The sequence below is a fragment of the Ceratina calcarata genome, unplaced genomic scaffold (genome assembly GCF_001652005.2).
Source record: "Ceratina calcarata isolate Rehan_Ccalc_2016 unplaced genomic scaffold, ASM165200v1 scaffold78.2, whole genome shotgun sequence".
Classification (NCBI taxonomy): domain Eukaryota; kingdom Metazoa; phylum Arthropoda; class Insecta; order Hymenoptera; family Apidae; genus Ceratina; species Ceratina calcarata.
The window spans coordinates 970,756-994,522 of NW_017179105.1; the positions used below are offsets into that span (position 1 = coordinate 970,756).

The window sequence follows — 23,767 nt, forward strand, 5'->3', positions numbered from 1 at the left end:
AGAGGCTTTCGGGTTTGCATTCTATTTTTAAAATAAATGAAAATTCATATCGCTGACGGCAATATCAATGTACAATACATGCGTTGCTTATTTACGGAGGTAATTTAAGGGTTGGCTGCACCCAGTCGTCGTCTCATCGTGGATAAGTACCCCTCAACCCGATAGTTTCTCCTCGGGACGCTATCGGCTCGCTATCGGGGGCGGGATTATGGGAACGTGGTTTAAACGGATGGGCGGTTTCTAAACTACGATCGAATCTTTTCCAGTTCCTAATCCGCGAAATCTTCGTCGTTTCTCTCGCTTTCCATCTACTAAACATGCTACTTTTTTTGCGCGAAAGAAATACTCGCTTTTAACTCATTACTACAACAAGCGTAATTAGTAGATGATTCACGTTACCAATTATCCACTGTATGAAGTATCGTTTTAATTTCTGTTCGAGCACTTATGGCCAGCAGTCTACGACAGAAATGCGTTGCTTTTAAATCCGTGAAAAACGGTGGAGTGTAAAGCCGAAAAAGCTTGAGTAAACGGAAGAACAAATGGTTCTGTTTTGTTTTGTTTCCACTTGGAGCTTTTATTTTCCGTGACTGTCCATTCCGCGGCTTGATTGTCGTTTATTGGATTCGTGTAATTTTCGGGAACAAGTCCCGCTGGTTTGACACTAAAATTTCGAGTAAATCGTATTAACGTCGCGGCGACCCTCGGAATTTAATTCGGAATTAAATATCGCATCTTCTCAGGCGTTCGCATCCCCATTGCGGTTTCTACCACCACCGGCAAGAAGCGTTTGGTCAAATATGATACGTAATAACAGATTTGTAATGCACTAAAAGTTATGACGTCTAAAATGCTGTTGCACATGCAATAACATGTATAATACTGCGTTTTAAGAATTCTCACGGATGTCCAAAATACAAAAACTTACGTAATTTTCGAAATTGCGAGAGTATTTCCGGAATCGTTCTATCTTTCTATTGTTAATTTCGATTCGATGATGTTCTTCATTCTTAATTGCTTCCTCGACTGCTCTCATTAATCAACAACGGGCCGAGTATCGGCTGTGTGTAATTCATTTTTAAACGAGTTATCAGTTCTCCCTCGTTACTGCTCCGGAGCTAGACGGGCTGGCAGAGCCTCCCGCGCTTAATTCGCGCGACGACGCGTATTTGCATAGAACTTCTCGTCCGTTTTACCCGGGTTTATCTTCGGCGGAGAATTCCCTCGTGGAGTTTTCCCTCTTTTAAAAGAATTACGACACGGCAAGCAATTAAAACGAACTCCGTCCTCTTATCTACCGAGGGATTGATATTTCGCGTAAATCATACCGTAAGACTTCTAATCCACCGCCATTATACCCGGAGACACGTCCATAAACTCGGTCTCTCAATCTTATACAAACTTTCTTATCAGACATGCCTACACTCTTTGTTCCTTATCGACCCTTCGATAGCGGTTCTGCCTCCCGTCCTACGCTCTTTCCTCGAGGTAAATTCTATTTCCCAGGCTTGATACGGTCTGTACCGGTTCGGTAAAAACTCAATTTCGTTCGGCAGCAACAATTATGTACCCTGCGGGCGAAATGGGTGAACAGGTCCGAAATTTCGATGAGCACACGGTCGAACGCGTGCGGAACTCGCTCGAAAGAATACAGAGACCGATAACAGTTTGACCCCATTCAGATATAGCGATCCGAACCCCCGGGAGTTTCGTCAAACTCCAGTATTTTCGTTATTACCTGTTCATCCGAGTACCAGTGACATATACGTACTACTGATTTGTCAGTGGATACGGCCAGTTTTACACCGGCATGAATCGCTGCGGTTAATTTGTCATAAGAATAATGGCTCTATTGTGAGATAATTCTCGAGCCATGCAATACTGCGAACTAGTAATATGTCGGACCAGGTTTTACAGCCCTGTACCGATTCTAGCGCGCTAATTGTCTTCCGTGACAGTCCGCTTCACTAGTAGTTCATTTTCCTTCACGAAATAGTCTTCTCGTTTCCCTTTTTTAGTATTTACTTTTTGCAATGAATATTTGTTGGATCATTCATTCGAATAGAACAGGAATATCATTAATATGTTAGATATTTTTACTGATAGCCAGCTAGACGCGTTCTTTCCAAAGAGTCTGGGGTAAGTGCCGTGCTGTTCCTCACCGTCCTCTTATCAGAAGGCACCCNCGGAATTTAATTCGGAATTAAATATCGCATCTTCTCAGGCGTTCGCATCCCCATTGCGGTTTCTACCACCACCGGCAAGAAGCGTTTGGTCAAATATGATACGTAATAACAGATTTGTAATGCACTAAAAGTTATGACGTCTAAAATGCTGTTGCACATGCAATAACATGTATAATACTGCGTTTTAAGAATTCTCACGGATGTCCAAAATACAAAAACTTACGTAATTTTCGAAATTGCGAGAGTATTTCCGGAATCGTTCTATCTTTCTATTGTTAATTTCGATTCGATGATGTTCTTCATTCTTAATTGCTTCCTCGACTGCTCTCATTAATCAACAACGGGCCGAGTATCGGCTGTGTGTAATTCATTTTTAAACGAGTTATCAGTTCTCCCTCGTTACTGCTCCGGAGCTAGACGGGCTGGCAGAGCCTCCCGCGCTTAATTCGCGCGACGACGCGTATTTGCATAGAACTTCTCGTCCGTTTTACCCGGGTTTATCTTCGGCGGAGAATTCCCTCGTGGAGTTTTCCCTCTTTTAAAAGAATTACGACACGGCAAGCAATTAAAACGAACTCCGTCCTCTTATCTACCGAGGGATTGATATTTCGCGTAAATCATACCGTAAGACTTCTAATCCACCGCCATTATACCCGGAGACACGTCCATAAACTCGGTCTCTCAATCTTATACAAACTTTCTTATCAGACATGCCTACACTCTTTGTTCCTTATCGACCCTTCGATAGCGGTTCTGCCTCCCGTCCTACGCTCTTTCCTCGAGGTAAATTCTATTTCCCAGGCTTGATACGGTCTGTACCGGTTCGGTAAAAACTCAATTTCGTTCGGCAGCAACAATTATGTACCCTGCGGGCGAAATGGGTGAACAGGTCCGAAATTTCGATGAGCACACGGTCGAACGCGTGCGGAACTCGCTCGAAAGAATACAGAGACCGATAACAGTTTGACCCCATTCAGATATAGCGATCCGAACCCCCGGGAGTTTCGTCAAACTCCAGTATTTTCGTTATTACCTGTTCATCCGAGTACCAGTGACATATACGTACTACTGATTTGTCAGTGGATACGGCCAGTTTTACACCGGCATGAATCGCTGCGGTTAATTTGTCATAAGAATAATGGCTCTATTGTGAGATAATTCTCGAGCCATGCAATACTGCGAACTAGTAATATGTCGGACCAGGTTTTACAGCCCTGTACCGATTCTAGCGCGCTAATTGTCTTCCGTGACAGTCCGCTTCACTAGTAGTTCATTTTCCTTCACGAAATAGTCTTCTCGTTTCCCTTTTTTAGTATTTACTTTTTGCAATGAATATTTGTTGGATCATTCATTCGAATAGAACAGGAATATCATTAATATGTTAGATATTTTTACTGATAGCCAGCTAGACGCGTTCTTTCCAAAGAGTCTGGGGTAAGTGCCGTGCTGTTCCTCACCGTCCTCTTATCAGAAGGCACCCTTGCCTTCCCCGCTCCGTGGCCAGATCCTTAACAACAATATCTTTGTTGGTTAGTGCTAGGCTGCGCCTAGCCGCTTTACCTTTTTTAACTGTTTCCACGTTTCCTCGTGGCCAACGTATTTTATGACACTCTGTGATGCCCGGTTGTGGTTCACTTCTCGAAATTAATACCAGATTTGGGGTATCACTCAAAGGTTCATAATTAAGGATCAACGTTGCGTGCAAAGACAGAACTTTATTACAATTGAAGTGAATATAAAGAGACCAAGACTAAGACTGCTTCAGGACGAGAGGGTAGGGCTATTTAAGGGCTTTGAGAGAAATGACCTCTGGATATGAAAAAGTAGTGGGAAAAGTTTGGAAGGTTCAGAGTGAGTAATAGTGATTTTGGGGACTGGCTATTGATTAAGGGATGAGACAGCTTAGGTACATGTTTACGGATGAGACAGCTTAGGTACATGTTTACGGATGAGACATTTTTAGGTACATATATAACATAAAATATTTACGGGTATAACTACTCGATGACCGCGTGGCTTCGGGCCACTCGCCATTTGGACACTATCCTTGCAAAGCCTCTTAAGGCCCATGCAAGCTGGGTCCCTATCGTAAAACCATTTAAAAAGACGAGAAGTCTCGGGTTAGCTACCCTTGACGACTCTTAAAAATAAGCTGCCGCTAACAAATAAAAGTTGACAAGTGATTTTTATTATATAAATCGTGTACTTGTAGACGTGCAAACAAGAGTGAAAGGTAAGAATTGCGAGGTTCTTCGTGGAACGAACTAAATTGAAACAAATACAGGTTGCGCGGTCCATCGAGTTAACTTTCCCCTCGGACCATACGCTTCCTCTTGTTACTCTCGCCGTCCTCTGTTTCACTTACGGTTTCTTTTTTACCCGTCGCGCTGGGTGTATCGTCGTTATTTATCGCTGAACGTTGTCGTCATTTTTCATCGGCCGTATTACACGACCCGTCCGGACGTTGCGTAGGGTTCGTACCTACTTTCGGGCGAAACGACTTTTTGAAAAATCAGTTCGAAGCTGCCCGACCCTTAGAACCAGGGAGAGATTGATGAAACCGAGCCGATAGGGTCGTACGGGGTGTTAATCAAAATGTGGAACAAGTAATTTCTAGTAAAGTCCGAGTGAGGTTAAAGTATCGCGTGAAATAAATGGTTCAATGATTTTGTAAAACCGTACAGTGTATGAATTCGTTATACGATGGGGATTATTAATGGAGAAGGTTTTCCTTGCATTTCGACGAATTAAAATGTATTTCAGTCAGGCTTTATGCTTCAGCGATCGCCGGCGCGATTTTAAATGATATTGTAGCTGGCAGCCTTTGTATACCCTGGTTAAGCAGGATTTAATTAAAGGGGCAACAAAACTTGTGAGAATTACGCGGATTCTTTCGGGCCGATTCATTCCCGTCGGAGTTTTCCGCGTTCCATTTCTCGCGGCGCGCGAACGCGAACGAACGTGTGGGACAACGCGTAATTAAATCGCGTTATTTGCATACCTTCCGCTTTCTCCTTTGGAAGTCTGTCGCCAATTATTCAGTGCATCCATTCGCGAAACAGGAATACCGGAAGTTACCCTCGCAGTGATTTACGACGCTCGAGACAAAACGAGAACTTTCCCCGATCGCGTCAGGGAAATGGAAAAATATTTGTCGTTCAATCGCTCGGAAAGCACTCTGTCGATAGTCGATTTCCTCGAATAATTTCCCAAACGACGTACATTCGTTTCGGAAAATTCTAAGATTACCCGGTTCCCATCCGAGTTTACGGTTTAACAGGACCCTCGAGGCCTCGCAACTTCCCCGATCCTGACAGTTTCCAGCGGTCCCATCGCCCGGCAATAAAATCCTTTTTCAAAAATAATTTCTTGCCGCGAACGAGTCGAGAATCGCGGTAGAAACTAATCTTGAAATTCATTAAGATTTAAGTGTGTTCGGATATACTGAGACGTCCAAACTTGGACGCGCGGAAGGATCAGTGCGAAGCTACTCTCTCGTTTAGCCACGGATTTCGCTAGCTGTCAGTCCGTACCCACGGGCGAGTTCTCGTTGCACGCGACTCGCAACCAAATAGATTCGTACGTTTCTCACTGAGGTAGAGTAGGCGGCTCGTATCTCCGCCCATCTTCGAGTCGACGCGATCCGTATCTGTCCGCCGCAGTTACAAGACCATTAACGTTGCCGGCTAGGCAACGCGAAGACGCGTTAGCCGATTTCTCACCGGTTAGCAGCTGTATTACCCGTAGGAGTAATCCATTTCGAGGACAGAGGAATGAAATTTCATCGGGCGAACGAATAGATTCGAGGCACCAGGGACCACTTACCTTCGGAAGTCTCTGCTCCAGCAGGCGTATATCACCGGGTTCATACCGCTGTTGATCCATCCGAGCCACGTGACCGCGGCGAACACGGTCTTCTCTTGCCAAATACACTGGGAGCAGAATCCCGACCATAGGTTCACCACGAAGAACGGCAACCAGCAGATGATGAAGACACCCATCACGATCCCGAGAGTCTTCGCCGCCTTCTTCTCTTTGGCGAACTTGGCCAGCTTCCTCGATAGCGAGAAATTGTTGCCCCTGTGCTGCTTATTGATCCTGGCGGACGGCACCCTGGTTAAACAGTTGTTGTGTATCGCCGTTAGCGGCTCCTCGAGGTCTTGAAGGTCCTCCGGCGTGCTGGACGCGGTGCGAAACAGGTGCCTGGCGTCGGTGTTCGTCCCGCCCCCGCGATGTATCCTCAGAGTCAATTCCAACTCACCGGAGGCCATTATAACTTGCTTCGTGCCCAGCTTGAGGCTCTTCGTCTGGATCACCGCGGCGCGATAGATCTTGTAATACGTGAACACCATCACGAACAGGGGCAGGTAGAAGCTGATCGTCGACGAGAAGATCAGATATCCGAGGTGTTCCGTGAACGGGCATTCGTTCTCTGGTACCGTCTCGGTCCTCACCGCCCTCCACCACGCGATTGCCGGGAACGAGATCGCGCTCGAACAGATCCAAACGATCGCAATTAAAATCGCGGCTCGTTTCTTGCTCATCTTGCTGGGATAAGTGAACGGGTCCGTGATCGCCCAGTAACGGTCCAGGCTGATAACGCAGAGGTTCAGGATCGACGCGGTGGAGAATAAGACGTCTAAAGATCGCCAAACGTCGCACCAGTCCGTCGTAAAGAGCCAACGATTCTCGAGGACCTCGTAGACCGCGCTAAACGGCATCACGACCAATCCGACGAGGCAGTCCGCGAACGCGAGCGACGTGACGAAGTAATTCGTCGCCGTGTGCAGGTACCTCTCTCTGATGACGGCTAGGATCACCAGCATGTTACCGAACACGGTGGCCACTGAGAACAAGAACAAGAGTATCGCCACGCCGGCTCTGTCCGTAGCCAGATTCCAGAGATTGTCTGTGCTGCTATTCTGCGGGTAGCTCGCGTTGTAGAAGCTTCTGTTCAAATGTGTGCTCGCTACGATTGCCTCTTCTTCCGATCCGAGCAAGTAGATCGCGCTTTCGTTCATCTTTCGATCGCACGCGAGCTTCACGCGCCCTGCCAAACCAGAGGACTATCAGGTCGTCGATCCGTCGACGCCGCGTTTCTTCCTTCCTTTCATCTTTCCTCTTCTCTCGACCTCTGTACTCGGGGCTTTCACGAGACTCGCTCCGCGATCGTTGACGAACTTTCTTTTATCGATCGTCGAGAGTTCGGCTAGACGGCTGCGATGATTCGTCGCATCCTCTGAATCTGAAACAGGCGAGACGTATTCGTGAGATAGTGCACGGTCGGGCATCTCGAAAGAAATCACGGTCGTAAAGCTGCATTCCTCGCGTTTTACCAAGGGCGGATGTCAGTTTTTATTGCAATCGTCTTTTCATTCCCTTGTCATGCCATCCAGACTGGCTGTCATGTCGGATTTTAATACTGGCTCCCTCGTAAAACGTCGCAACGCGCTTTGATCTATCCATATTCCAAGATCTTTGATTGAATAACGTTGGGAAAATATTGTCCCCGTGGCAACTCGTTGAAAATCGTGTAAACCGTCAAAGAGATTAATTTGCTGCATTCATATGCTGCGTCGTGTATTATAAATAGAACAAAAGACTTTATTTTCCATGAAATTGGCTCTCGCGCGTTTTCTCTTTGCTCGGACGCGAAATGCATAACAAAGATTGTTTCCTTTTTTAAGTAATTGTCAATCATTTCGCGACGCTGCTCACTCGCACCGTTCAGTAGCGGCGCAAACGATTTAACAATCTTTTCGCCGGCGCGCAGCTCCACAGCATCGCGTCTATATTTAACCAAGGGAAAAGTGTCATAAAGAGGAGAATGGTGTGTGATCGAGAGAGAGAGAGAGAGCGAGAGAGAGAGGGTTTGGTGATTTCGTGACCAGACCGGAGCGTGGAAACAGGGCCGAGCTTTCATCCGTGACCCGGGTGAATGTTTACCGCTACCTGATCAAAGGGGTTTCGATCGTCGGACGATCGACCCCGGGGATGTAGCCCGGATCCCCGATCCTCCGATTTTGTCTCGTTCACACCCCTTCTACGTCATATCTCGGCGACGACGTCCGATCCATTCGTCGCCGTAACACCTGTCAGGGCCGATAAACCTTGCGTATCGAACTCCCGGGTAAAACCGCTCTCTTTCACCTGGCAGAGCCAAACCGATGTCGTTTATTCTTGACTTTCAATACACCAACGGACACGCCTCTTGAAATTTCGGACTTATCCAATTTACGACGAGGTGAGACAAACAAATTTCAACCTCCCGGTTTTCGGAAAAAATATCATATAGTACCACCGAGGAGAGATTACTAAAGAATGGCAGCCTTATGGGATTCTGTGTCGCCATAAAAAGTCTGCAATTTTTATAAAAATACGTATCGCTTAAAGAATTGAAGAAAATTTTTGCTGGATTTCATGTTACAAATTAATACTCTACGTGCTGTATTTTATAATTTAACTCGCGGTATCTTCGACGCCTGTATTTTCAAAGTTTAATCGAACCGAAATTGCGAAGCCAAACACGGCAACCTAGTTACGCTCGGAACATAAATACGTGTATATACTAATTCTGAGAAGATTTGTCGGACACGGTTTGGATATAAAGGCGATACGATTTCTGACACGTGTTTAGGGACTTGGAACTACTTGGAGCGCACTTGCGTTTAGAAAGTTCTCCTACTATTGACGCTCACGCGATTAGCTATTAAATCGACCAAATCCGTGTTCGAATGTATGCCTTGCGGCCTGTTCCCGAATCCGTGATTCGAATCCATTTCAACTTTCAGTAAACTCCCGTCCACAAGTATTTAGCCAGTTGATGAACCATTTTATGCATTAGATAAGAAAATATCGAAAAATATAATTATTAGTGAATGTTCCAACTGAGACACGTTTTTCATAAATATTTTCTTCCGTACAAATACGTCCATTCTGGTTATAATATTGTTTCCAATGTCCTCCACAGTCGAGGAATATGTACAAAAGTTTAACACTAGATTGCCCAAGGAAGTCATTTTGACTGCTTTTGGGCAAATGTACAAATAATAATGCATAAATTATTTTTTCCCAAGTGAAGTAAATTTTTTTTATTGTTAACATTTACTAATAACTTGTTATATGACTGTAAATAATATAAAAAATATTAAAAATTAATTTTAGACAAATTTCTTTACACATTATTCTTTCACAATGTAGTCATTTTGACTGCTTTGGGCAATATAGGTATGTACTAAGTTTCAGTCTTTCTAGTGTTAAAGTGGACAAATACTTATGAACGATACTCGCTGAGAACTTTTCTAACAAGAAGAGTTACTCCGGGAACAAAGGTAGACGGTGTATCATACAGTTGGAATGAAAAACTATTTGTGACGTTAGGATGAAGTTCCGTTCGATTTTCTCAACGCTTGTCCCGGTTCGATGGAAGCTCGTGAAGAATTTAAATTGATCGAAGTAGGTACGCGTCGCGCGCTCGGACCGGGGCTGCGAAATTCCGATCGTCGCTGGATTCAGTAATTAAACAGCGATTAGAGGGCCGCTGCAAACTTCGTCGTTCCGGGAGTAATTCGAAGCCCTCGTTCGCAACAATCGCGAAACATTTTAAAACGCGCATCGTCTACCTCGAGTAAGGTAATTTCCAGTGGAAGCTCGCTTATACCCGTAGTATTTCTCCCGCGAATAACGTCCTAATTTTCATCGCGCACTGCCGACAATTGTCAACGCAATTTTTCGTACCGTAATCGTCATAATTTTCGTATAATATTTCATGTATTTTAATATTGTCTCGCGAGGCAACGAACGCGAATCTCACGCATTCGGAATTGCACGCCTTGCATCTGTCCTTATGCCCGGGAATCCGGCCGTGCATTTTGCCGGTCGATAGCCCCGTTCGAAAATCAAGGATATTCCCATTAGTCGAGCCACTGTATGGCCTGCAACGATATCGTAGCCCGTTGTTGCTTCTAGACCCATTAACGGTCAAATCGTCTGCCACGTTTCATCATCCGGATTCCAATTCGTCGTCTGCCCGGAAGCTCTTAAGCGTCGCTCGATTTTTATTGTTTTACCGGTTAACAACCTCGTTCGTTGCTCGCGGAAGATGAAACCTCGGTGCATACTGGCTGAATGAGTTATACCTCAATTTTCTATATGATTTTGATTCGTCTTTATCTTCGATGCAGAGCATGAATTGATCAATAAAAAATAGTTGGGGAGATAAAGGAATTCTGGTGTAAATGATTTCTGACTGCAATGAATCAGTTCTATCTTTCGCTCTATCTTTCCTTTGGATTCGACGGTAAAACGATCGTGATTTATCAATCGGGAAGCCTTTACTGTTATACAACATATAGAGAAGCAGATCTTCTTGGTCTGTTATACTTAGGCTTGAAGTGATCGATTATTTTCGTAGCTGAAACGGAAAGTAGCTCTCCCGTTCTCCATTAGCAATAAAACCTGACGTCGCTCTCGATTTATCGAATCGGCGGTTCTTCCGCTCGAACGCGTTCCTCCGCGCTGTTCCACCAAGATAAATACATAAAACGAACAGGGGGCGATTAACGCGAGGACAAACACTCGAATCAGCAACTTTAATTTCGGCCGCATTAGCGTTTTCGTTAGGGCGATTAATTACTACCCCGAGGTATGCCTTACTTTTATTTCAACCCGACAGGCCGTCAGTCCCTAGGACGATTTTTAGCGTGGGGACAAACATTCTCTCGAACGTAAACACATTCCCGGAATCCCAGTGCGCAACGAGAATTCTGTAAACAGCCGCGTGTTTGCCGTCGGATTCGCGCCTTGATTTTATACGATACTGAGTTTCGACGCGCAGAAAAGACAAGCAAATTAAGGAGGTTTGGTCTTTTTAATGACGTGCTTTTTATAAATCATATCGTTATTCAAATTAATACTATTTCTATCGGTGTCAAAAGATAGCTTCTGAAATCTTTGCCTAAAATTATTGTTATTAGTTTAACCCCTTTCCCTTTTTACTAATTAATTTAATAACCGACGTAGGAAAAGTGAAATATTTAATTGAGGGAAAAGTATTAAACTAATAATAATAATTTTAAACTAAAGTTTCAGAAGGTATGATAATGGATTGAAATGAAGAACTTCAGTTTGGGTATTATAGTATAGCCATGAATTAGTGAAAGTTTAAAACGGAAATGTTCATCTGACGACGTAAAATCGCGTTCACTATTTTCGTCTCACTGTCCCAGTTACGGTAATTAACTTTAACGAGTTACGTATCAGTATCCGATTTGATGATTCGATCAGCGGGAATTAAAGACGCGGAAAATGAAGTTTCGTTGCGAGAAGTGCGTGTGAGAATTTCATTTCGGATCGGTGTCACCGATATCCGTGGAATACGGAAAGAAGGAGGGCTCGATAGTCGATCGGGCGAAAGAGAACAATCGAGGTCTCTTGACGAGGCTCTTCCTCGTTCTCGTCGAATCTAGACTGGCTCAGGATGAAATATCGCCCGGATACGTAGGTGCCGAACGCGAAATCGAGCGTAACAATCCCTCCATATATGTAACTACCGTTTTGCGTATCCGATGGTATCGAAACGGCGCGAATGGGAGAGAGACTTCGAAATAAAGGTTGAACTCGCGAGAGCAACACCGGAAATTCAATTACATCGTAGCGTAGTTCCGTTCCATCGTATTGACTCTTCTTTTGCTCGACGACGACGACGACGACGACGACGATTCCGCTTCGACGGATGATTTAACCGTGAGAATTCGGGACAAAGCGTTGCGCTGCCGAAGCCGAATTACTCGCGCACCTTTTTACAGGAAAAAAAGGCAGACGACGCGTAAAATAAAAAATGCGAGACTTCATACGAAAACGTTGAAATGATTGAAACGTAATTTTTAATGGATCTCGACAGCATTTTATGGATCACGTAGAGATCGACGTGCTCGAATAGCTCCGATTTTTCAATGCGCGCGCAATTTGTCAAATTTATCTGCCAGCTATTCGGGGATTGGAATAATTTAAGTGATAACTCCCGTCGCTGCGGGATGACACTTTTTCGCATTAAAATATCGATGAACCGCGCTAAGCGGCGTTGAAAAATTGGCACGGACGGGCTCATAAATTCGGCGGTGAACGCGTTCAGCGTGTTCCATTCGCGTGAATATTAATGCGATAAACAATATTCGGGGGAGCCATTTAACTCCGACGCTCGTTTCGCGGTGGTATTGTGTCGATCGGCAAGAAACGAGCTCGCGTGCCGTGCCAGCGATTCCCAGGTTCTTCTCTCCCGCGAGATAAATTTGGAAAACAAATAAAATCGTACGGTTAAGTTCGTGCGAGTAATCGACGATTTTTGATCCCACATAATTGCGAGGATAAATCTAATTTCGCGTCGGATTGTTGGAAAACGAAGTGCTATCATAATTTTCAAGGTACACGATAGCTGTATACCATCGATTTTAGCACGGAAGCTTTCGCACCCGAGCGATTGGTTATTATTCTGTAATAAACTAGCTTTACGTTTCATTCGATTCGCCAGCGTGATTTTTCTTCGAATAAAACATAATTTAATCCGTTTCGATTTAAAAAGAAGGGAGAGACTATGAGAGATGGAGGCAAAACCGATGGGCAACAATGACGTTGTTGCAAGACAAATGCAATTACCAGTTGCAACGAAACGAATTTACCGACGAGCCGGAGTGATTGGCCGTCACGGTCTAATAACCTTCGACGCTTCAGATGAGTTTCCACCGGGTTTGTGACATGTCCATTTGACGATGTACTGTTACTCTAATTCACAAAAATCGTCAACCCTTCCTGTGACTCTCAAAAATCATTTCGACTCCAAATTAGATTTTCTCATGTCGTGAGGTTTTATATTCGACTTGTACTCATAGCTATATAAAACATCTGGAGTGTGAACGAATGGGGGGGGGGGGGAGGGTACGTTCGCCGACGAAGAGGAACCGTGAAGGAATCTCTCTCTCTTTTCAGGTGTATAATACATGTTTTCTGAACCTGAACTCGGACGCGTATATGTCGAGTAATTGACAATGTTATAAATTCAAGTGATTCGATAGAATACTGAACTTCTATCTCCACCATAGTTAAATTTACTACAAGATAGTACAAATAGAGAAAGAGAATATAAAAAGAAGGATAGAGATGCTCCATAGCATGGTGTAAAAACATAAGGTGTGTTCTTGCGCATCCATTTGAACATCCATCTGTACACGGACACTTCCACTCGTTGGCCATTTTGGATTTCTAACCAATCACGCTTCATATTAAAACAGAGCGAATTTTAAAATCGTAAACATGTCAAAAATTAGGTACTCGGAGTGTAATATATATGCGTGTTTGAAATAAACAATAGGTCATCGTACTTCCAATATGGCCGATGAGTGGAAGGCGCAAACAGCGACACATTTGAACACGGCGGAAGAACACACCTTATGTTTTTACATCATGCTCCATAGCTTCTCGCTTCTTGGAGCATCGTCGCTACTCTTCTATCTTACGACTTTTGACAGCCGCGCACACTCCAGATATTTTATATAACTCAATGCTTGTACTCAAATAAGCGAGTTAAGGTCTCGTGCGTGTGAATGGAAATAAAAGACATTCATGACTATCGAGACGTGAAAGGATCCCTTGAAGTTGGTAGAACACGTCGAAGGCAAACCAAACAGGATGAAGGTACCGAAAGTTGAGCGTGTACTACATCAAAGAGTGAATTTAACGCATCCCACTTCTCATCCTTTGGCTTCTTAGCTCCGTAACTTGGCGTCTGCATAATTAATGAGACGACTTTCCACCAGAAGACTTCCTACTCGCCTCGCATAAGGAATCACTCTCGTCATCGACACTGGTATCGAGAACCCTAGAATATGAGCGTCGGACACGTTTTCGCGCGACGGAATAATGTTCCATTAGGAAATTCGAGTTATCGAGGCCGCGCGTCTACCACGTGTCGTGATGAAATCGTCAAGCGGGGTACGTCGAGCGAAATCTGAACACGGGAAGAGATCCGTCTGTTGATGGCGCCCGCTCCAATTTCGCGAAATCTCGACGCTGAGATCCGCGGTGCCACCCTCGTGCATTCATCGATAGGATATGAAACGAGTTATCTGACGCGAACGTCGCCGCGCCGTCTATCTTTCCTGCCTAATGGAGGAACGACCCGTCACCGTCACCAGCCACAGATAACACTACTCCCCGGCAAGAACTGTTCGTGAAATTTGATTAAACCCCTGATGTCCGATAATTATAATTATTTACTTCTCTTCACTTTTTAAATATTTTCAATGCCATATTACTGGGTTGATTATAAGCTTTCTGAGTGTGTTTGATATACTGCAGTTATAAATTCGCGATTGCAATAATCGATCGGTCTTATCGATGACAAACGGCGCGTTTCTTCCGAGAAAATCTGCGTGGAATTTCAATTTCGCAGATGCTTTGCCGTCTTCATATATTCGTTCCTTTTGGACCGCCGCCATTTGGTCACGACAGATATTCTGCAGGACACTTCCGCAGATCACTTTGACGTCATCGCGTAAAGTGAAATTCAATAATCCACTAATTGCGATAATTCATGCTTGTTTCTAATCGACAATTTATAATAATTACGTACGTGTGATTTAATTATGAAAGATGAAAGTGTTTTTATATTTGATGAAATATTAAAAATAGTAATTAATGGAAGCTCGTTCGTTCAAGCATCGATGGTCATCGATTCTATGTAATTGATTAGTCTTTCTCGGATGGTATCCCTGTCAAAGATGTCGGCGGATCAAAAGGATACTTCTTTACTTTGAAATAAATTGAAGTCGAGAAAATGGGTTTCAATTACAATTTGTAGCCAGACCAGAATTGCTTTCCCGGTCCTTAAGAGAGAGATTGATCGGGGGCGTATAAAAAAGGTTTACACTGGAAACCTGCGTTCTCGTTTCTCAGCGACCACCCTATTTATCCGTCTCTCGTCACCCTCGGCGAAACAAAGAATTTCACGTTTTTTCCGTCGATTAAACGGCGCAACGTTGAAATTGTTCCGAGCGCCGTTAAGCTCCGAAGTTCGAAGCCTTAAGTCGTGCAAAACTCTTAGCTGCAGCTACTTCCATTCCAGTAATTGTCCTCAGTTTGTTCGAAAATGAAATCTCAAATAGTAGCGTTTATTATAGTTACGGACAAACGAGATAGAAATGAAGAGATTCCTAAATCCGAGTTTACCGTCTTGCAACTTGTTACGAGACACGTTGCTCTCCCATTCCGGAACAGCCGTTTTACAACTTTGTTTGATCCGACAGTTGATGGATGGCGCGTAACTAGCTGCGTAACAACTGAAACAGCCTCTTTCTTTCTTTCCGGCGAACAAGTTGTAACTTCGCTAAGTTAGATTAAGAAATAATCCAAGAGATCGAGTTGTTCGCGTAATCGAGAGACCGCGGATTCGATACGTTTACGATGATGCATAAAACTGTACAAAATATCGAGAGCACGTACTACAGTGAATTTCTTTGTAATAGGCTATCGTACACATTTTATTGCACATAAAATTCTGCAGTTTAACAATCGCTACGAAGGCGTCGAACGGAAGATGAAATAAAGCAGAAATGTTTGTCATTGAAGCGTAAATCGGGCCACTGAAACAGCAGAAGGTGTGGCCCGTCTTTTCCCGACGATTGTCACGAATAATTTGTAACAGTTACTGCGGCAACTGTGAATACGAACGCGTCCCGCTGATTTTGGAACCTCGCCAGCGGTTCCTTCGGGGCTGGTCTTCTGGAACGAGAATCTGCAACCTGCTCGCGAAGCTTCAACCTCGATTCTATGTTACGTCTTGCTTTATTTCCCGCTAATGGCTATGGGTATTAGGTAAATTGGCATCGAGAATTCTATCGTAACGGCGCCTTCGAGGTGTGTTCGCAACCGGCAACTCTCTGTCTCTTCTCTGTAATCCGATGAGGTTCGATCCGTCCGCATTTGGAAAGACTCTGACGTACTTGCGAGATTTAAGGACAAAATTGTTTTCCACGATTTTTATCAGCATCAATTGGAACGAAATTCTATCGATATTATTTCCTGCTGCTCGACGTTGGTAAACTGATTTCCGATCAAGCAAGCACGTAGCGTAATTTCTATGAAATTTTATGCAAGTCGGAGTTTCGTGCTTGACCCGACCCATTGTCCAGGAAGCTCGTAGAGGCATCGTTTATTCTTTTCTTCGACAAGAGGAATCGTCTGAGGGACTGATAGAATTGTGCTGTAAATCATACTGCGGCGAATAATACTAAAATCGGATCGGTACGTGAATGGAGGAGGAAAACCATAGAAGTTCCGAGTGGATCAGGGACCTTTGGTCCACCTCGTTAGGAACGAGAACCCGATCGGCCTCGCTTCGGGGATCGATTCAGTGCGAGACAATTACGCCGCCGCGTCGCTAACGAGTTTCGGAAAGTTTCACCTGTTGCGTTTCGCGAGTGTCCGGGAAAAGATAGCAGCGGCCGCGAGAAACGCGAGGGAAGAAAAATTCGCCGTGGCGCGACATCCGAGATTAGATCGAGCGTGAGCAGTAGCCGTGCCGCCGGACCAATTTCCCGATAATCGATAGTGTTCGCTCGGGGAAAACGAGGAAATCCGTGTCGTCTATTTTTATTTCCACCCGTTTAATTGAATTGCCGCCTACCTCCATTCGAGGCTATTTGTTCCGTAGAAATCACGTAGTGACGATTCTCAGTAGTGATAATGCGTGTTCTTAAAACAGGATCGTGCGTGCAATTTCTTCCTTGCGAACACGTGAGAACAGAAATAAATGAACAGGTACATAGGATTCAAGAACCGGCTTAATACTCTTTATGATGTACGTGCAGTCGCCTCGGAAGATGTCAGGATAAATTGAAGTGGGAGAAAATTAAAAAATACGATGGAAGGTGTGGGCCGTAAACACAGATAGGTCACGTGAAGCTACTGTTTGAAAATTCTGTCCCTTTAACCTTTCGCGGGATGAAAGCCGATATGACCCGAACGCGGGGGGGTGCACGTTCAACGATATTTCTCGCGACTATAAATTTCTCTATCGGCGGCATCGTCGGTTCGAAAGATAATTCACGTTCGGGGATTTTCACGCGTAAACGAACGCGTCCTCGGTCAGATCTCGAGATAATTTTAATTAAAAACAGAATTGTATCGAATGAAACGAACACAGGATTTTCGCTCGCGAATCGACGACGACAGAACGCGTTTCTTCGATGCAAATCCGCTTGTAACAGCGTAAAGAGTCGATCGATCGGCATTTTCCACCTTTGTCCGCGGGGATAATCCATATTCATTCGCGTTAACAAGCTGACAGGTCGGTGTTCCACATGGTTGACACAAAAGTAAGACGGGCCTACCACAGATACATCGTGCAAACCGTTGGCCAACTCGCCCCATCGATCAACAACGGTCCCTCGATCTTGATACGATGACAAATTGCACGAAGCAGACGTGGAAAAATTCTGGCCACTCAAAGCGAAGTAACGTTCGCACACTTCTGAATAGAAACAACTTGAAGAATAGTTTCTTTCCTTATTATATACTATATAGCCAAGTTCAAATGGAGCTTACGTCGGCAAGTCTGGTAACGGTAGAGTGTTCGCCAGGGACGATGGAACTTTGAAACTTCGCAATGTGCATCGACTCCCTTAGTGATACCACGTACGCGTACTGGAAATCACAATTGCATTGCACAATCTTCGTCGCGGTATCTTCGCTTTGTTACCTAGAAATTACCGATCGTTCCGCTCTTTTGCTGCGATAGCTGCTCTCGTTCGCAGAAATATTTTTATCGCAGAACTCATCGAACTTATGCATCTTTAATGTATCGTTGTATCAACTTTTTACGTCGTTATAAAATCGTAATCACCCATACATCTTCAGTTTGACTACGCCGTTGCGGCTGAAATGATGCCTAACTTTCTGAATGCGTTCAACCCTCTTTACATTATACGTCTTACTTTGTCGCTTTCAATTGCATCAATTTTTTTCTTGATCACTTTTTGCTTCTCGTATGCGACTGCCGAACAAAAAGGCCGCGATGGAAGTGACCTGAATCGCTGGCCACATCTGTTTTCCCACTCTGTGCCGAATGGAATCTCGCGTGTGGAAATGAAAAGAATCGGGTTAACAACCAGCATTACTCGTTACACACGTGCATACGTATTGAAATGTGTAATCTGATGGGACGTTCTTAGAATAGGAATATCAGCATATACAAATTTGTGATATTTCTGGAGACTATTCACCATTTATTATAGGACTGATTGTATTATTACACTCATTTGTTATAATCTTTGATACAGACTCTGATCTCTGATGTTAGTCTGTATAATATTTGCTAGGTTTTTTCATAGATCAGTTCTGAGATTTATGAACGGAGATGTTTTATATTTTATGCGGCGCGCACGTGCTATTTACGGTCGTCCATCGTTTATTAGTTATTATCGTTGGCATCTAACCGTCCCGCACCTCCGGGGGCGAGCGTTCGATATCGTTGCTGTAAGAAGGCCACCGTCGAACTTGATCCTCACGGTTGAACGGGATCGGTGTTGCGATCGATGCGCGGCAAATGGCCAGAAAACTCGATATACTCCAATCGCGACTGGCATTTTTCCTCTCGCCTTTTTTCCCTTCCCTAACGCGGTTGATGGGGTGTGCTCGCCTCGAGACGAAGAATTATTCGTGAGAGTATCAAGTATTTAGCGATACATACATTTACTCTATTTTCGTTTTCTTCTTTCTATTTCTCGATTTTATAGAATTAAGCTGGTTTTCAGGAAATGCTTTTCCCGTTTATAACTATAAAACGAATTAGCAGTGTGTGTGTGTGTACATTTTTCTACACAAACTCGGCTGCTGTGTAAATACTGCTTGCGCGCACGTCGTTTCGTTTCGCATCGTTTAATTCCATTAACGATCTCGGTGGGAATTATAAGCCGTTGATAATTGAAAGGTCTCGCCGAAATTACTCGAAGTCGATCCCATTCCTGATACGGCTTAACGTACCTGTGTATTCCTCGACGTTATAAATCCTAGGCCCGGGTCCAAACAGGAGGCTCCGACTCGCGATTTTGTCACGTACCCGCGCGAACTGCAAGAAATACGGGCACCGATAAATCCTTTCGACCGCGTGTCCCCGACCTATTATCAAGCCTCGAAGAAATCCGTGCCGGCTCCTCAGGGATTCCTCCCCCGTCATTTTCCTCGACGCCGTTCACCCGACGCTGTAAATCATGCCCGTCCGATGCTTTATCAGCGCAAAATCAAATTTGCTAATCCCGCTACGACTTCGTTTTTATAAAATCCACGAATACACGCGACAGAATTCGATCGAGCAACGCACTCGGTTGAATTCATCGTACAGAGCCGCTCGACAACTCTTGTTCTACGTTTTGTTCGCAATTTCGTCGAATGGACTATACGTGGATTGCTTTTCCAAGACTGAATCCGCTTTTAAAGCACGGTGCCACCTGTCCATTTAGTGTTAGACGAAGCCGGGACGTCCATCACGTGTCACCGGATAAAACTGGTTTACGAGCGGGCTCGCCTGCATCGGGTTATCAACGGTTCTCGTATATACCTTTTCTCATTTCCTAGGAAGCTACGTTTCCTTGATACGGTCCCTTGAATTAGAGCCAACGAGTAATCGACGACTGATGGACGCTCTATTTTTACCAGAAGTTTGTACTCTGACATTAGATAAGCAACATCTACCGATAATTAATGCTTCTTTAAGTTTCTCAAGGTATCTTTAAGAATTTCATAGCGACATGAAAATGATAAACGTGGTACATGGAATTTATCGATTTGCCAGTCGAACACCGTTATTTAGGGGGTGAAAACGTCTGGCAAAAAAGAGTTTTCGAAGACACCCTCGAGATTGATAATCCGCTTATTGGCCCCGTCGGGGGGTCCGCGTCAAGGCTTTTTATCAATGCGTCAGGGTGGACGACACTTGGATTACGCGGCGGAAATCGCGTAATCTCGCCGGCAAAAAGCAACCAGAAACGGGGATGAACGTTTATCGTCGCAATAATGCATTAGAACGTCGATTATCCCGGCTAATGGAAGGATAACTTAGTCCGGCAAATTGATAACGACGTGTCTGATGGATTATTCCGACAAAATGTTTCGCGTGTCGCAAGATGGATCGGAACACCGTTTGCGTCTGACTCGAACGTCCAGTACTACTGGTGTCTGATATAACGTTGAGTCGAACTACTTAGCGCTGGAATAAGAAGATTGAATGTAACTTCCTATAATGCATAAACGTGTCCAGAGCATGTTGCGTCGTTTAAATAATAGAAAAATGTATTTCTTTAATCCATAAATAATTGATATAAAAATAAGAGATTTCGTAACAATATGACGAAGTAACGTTCCACGTGTATCTGTAATTGTGATTGAAATTAATTAATGAAGATGTGATCGTTCGATAGAAAGTGGCGATAGCCGAGACGTTGAGTTCTTCCGATCGTCGTGTCGTGTCGAGGTTGAGAGGCCAAGATCTCCGCGACCGAGGGGTAAACAGGGCTTGCGTTAGAGATGTAAGATCGCACGCACACGAATCGGCGGCGTTAATCGTGAAAAACGTGTACGTACGATAAATTACTTACACGTTAGAAGCCGCGCTTTTTATAAACGACCTTTTTTTCCCCCTCGCTCGGCGTGCGGAGGTCGCGGGAAAAAAAAAAATATTCGCCCAGGTAACGAAGTGGCTCGTCACGCAACGCGAATGCCTTTGCCAACCGACTAAAGTATCGACTCTTAACGAACGTAAAAATTCTCGGAAAATTCGCATTGGCAGACTCATGCTCGAGCCAGACGTTGCAAATCTGTTCCGAACTCCGTCCAGCATTGTGCGAACGACCGAATTGCTGAACGGGTTCCGGGGCTCGTTCGTTAGACGCGACACTAAATTATCGAAACGGACAGCGGGGGAGAACAATAACCGAACGGTTTACGCTTGCGAATTAGAGCGATCACGTTTCCACGTAAATTTCCACGCGAGATTCATTTGTGTATCTGGAGGAACGATAATACGCACGTATCCGTTGCATGTAGAGTATAAAGGGGAGGAACGGGAGAAGAGGAGCAACCTAATTCCGATTCCAGGCGCGATGAGCAGATGGTATCGAGGACTCGGTCGGAGATAAAAAGAGAAGAAATAAAAGCATTAGGTGCGACCACGGTGTCTAGAATTCGAGTGCATTCGCGTGTACAAGTTTCCTGGAAGCTGTCACGCCGCCGTTAAAAATACTCCACCCCCCCGAATAAATTAGAAAAGTGTCGTTCCGATCCTGGCAGCGCGCTGTTAACATGCTAATAGCGTTGTGTCGTACGTTATACCTGGTGTAATGACAGTGCGGATGATCAGGGAACAAAAGGAGCGTGACGAAAGTGGGAAAGATCAGCGAGTAGGTGAATAAGCGGTGGCTCGAACGTCGTTTAGAAGCCCCGGATCGATGGTAAAACCGATAAGCATAAAAATGCCCCCGGAGCGTATCGAGTTATATTCTCGATCACGAAAGGGGTCGTACGTTTATTCATTGGTAGAAAATTGTTTGAAAGCGCACGAAGGGAAACAGAGACACTACGCGCCGTGAAATAACACGGGGTCACTGTCGCCTGTTTACCCTTAACCGTTGCGTGTAGCCCCGGAATTTATCGCGACATTTATGGTTTCCCCTCGTACATCAGATTTTAACTGCGTTTCCTCGGAAGCCTCGAGGCTCTCCTGTCTACCGGCTTATCTCTCGAGATGTTTGCCTCCCTCGTTCCAAGTACTTTTTATCTCTTTTTCTCCCGACCAATTTTTGTTTCTCTCCCATTGGATCCGATTGATTCTTATCCGAACGTGATTAATCGTCGATCGTGTTCTTGGCGCGTTCGATTCCGAATGAAATAGAGAGAACCTGCTTTAGATTATGATTGGACGGGGTGAAAATTTATCGCGGACCCTTGAAAATGACGTTTGTCGTTTCTGAGCCCGGCTTAGCCAATGTCAAAAAGAACGGAGACCGGGATCATCCGGGACAAGATAGTTTTTTCAACAACGACAATGGGGATCCATTAAAGCTCGCATGTTGTACCTCGTGTCCAGCTCGAGGATCCCCGGTTCCTCGAAGATCGATCGGTGTCGTTTTATTTATTAAAAATTGTATGAAATTGCTTGGTGGGTAGAAGAGATGCCGGCGAATAAGACGAAAAAGTGGTCGCCGAGTGATACATCGAGGTGCGGCAGAATTGGAAAATTAATTTAGCCGGGAAAACTTATGGAAGCTGCGAGCTCAGCTTCCGGCGCGCATATTTTGTTTCGCCGCGTCCGTAGAACAGCTAGAACAGCTTATGTAAGCTCGCATGGGTGAAAGCTCGCTGTGCCGCTTTCCAGGTTTGTTGCCAACACGCTGACGAATTATTCGCCGTAAACATTTCGCGTTGACCAAACTGAAATCGAGACGTTCCGTTCATACGTACACGAGGAATAATTGTTTTATAAGCTGTCCGTTCTGTTGCGATTCATTCTTAAATTCACTCTGCAGGAAAATGATCATTCTATTGTAAAAGGCGCACTGTCGCACTGTCCACGGATCGTGATATAACGTAAATGCCGTTACCGTTGATTAAATTTGCACATGCCCCGGGCACGAGGGACCGTATTTGCTGATCGTCAAATGTCAAGACGCTCGATGCGTCATATTATTGTCGTGATCCTGATCGGTGAAACTGCACATTCATCACGACGAGCGGTGGGTGTCGTAACAGCTGGCCAAGAATCGGCCGATTACTGGCTGTTAACGGAACCGTTGCGGACACGAGGGATCTCGATTACAGGCCGGTGCCAATTGAAAGATTGCGGCTGATTGGCCGGCCGTTCGTATGCAAAACGGAAGTCGTACAGTGTCAACGGCCAGCGTGGTCGAGTGGTTTCTTTTTATATCCAGTCTCCGCTCTGCTTTCCGTTTCGTTCCTCTTTTTCGATTTTAATTTTTTAAGACCGATCCCCGGTTCGAGCGCAGAGAAACGCGGATGAAATACGTTCCATGTTCAGGGTTAATGAAATACGATCCTCGATAAAAGGAACACCGGATTCGATGCAACGCCGCTGCTCCCGTGTTTACCGCGTGTGCACTTTATCGATGGACCCTCTCGTGCATATTCTCCTCCATAGAAAAACAATAGGGAAGGTCGAAACCAGTGACTGCAGCATCCTTCGTGTCGTCATCGACGCGAATAGTTTAAAACTTAGGATTATCGTTAGACCTGACTGAGTGAGACAATCAGAAAATGTTGTCTACGATATTTTCACAGAACTGTTCGTGAGAAGTGAAATAAATTCGTATTACAGCTGATATAGATCAAGATTTCAGAACTTTGAAACACGTATGACCCAGATATTTTCATTATTGAAAGAACTTCGTAACGAAATCTGAAGTACATTCGAGACTTACTACCGCGTCCCGGGATAAACTTCGGAACGGATTAAATAGCGAATTAGTTAATCTCGTGTCAGCCTTTATTAACCCGTGCGTGTATCTCAGAAGGAACGATAA

General features: G+C 44.6%; 1 protein-coding gene across 3 annotated transcripts in view; it reads right to left on the reverse strand.

Annotated features, from left to right (window-relative positions):
* Dop1R2 (dopamine receptor 2) overlaps positions 1–23,767 on the reverse strand; it is a 60,842-nt gene that overhangs the window by 32,880 nt on the left and 4,195 nt on the right. For all 3 annotated transcript variants that reach the window (XR_001916893.2, XM_018034123.2, XM_026818358.1), the window contains one exon: positions 6,012–7,431. Coding sequence is in view for 2 of the 3 variants with exons in the window: in XM_018034123.2 (XP_017889612.1) it covers positions 6,012–7,207 (1,196 nt within the window). In the remaining variant the exon portion in view is untranslated. The remainder of the gene's footprint in view (positions 1–6,011; positions 7,432–23,767) is intronic.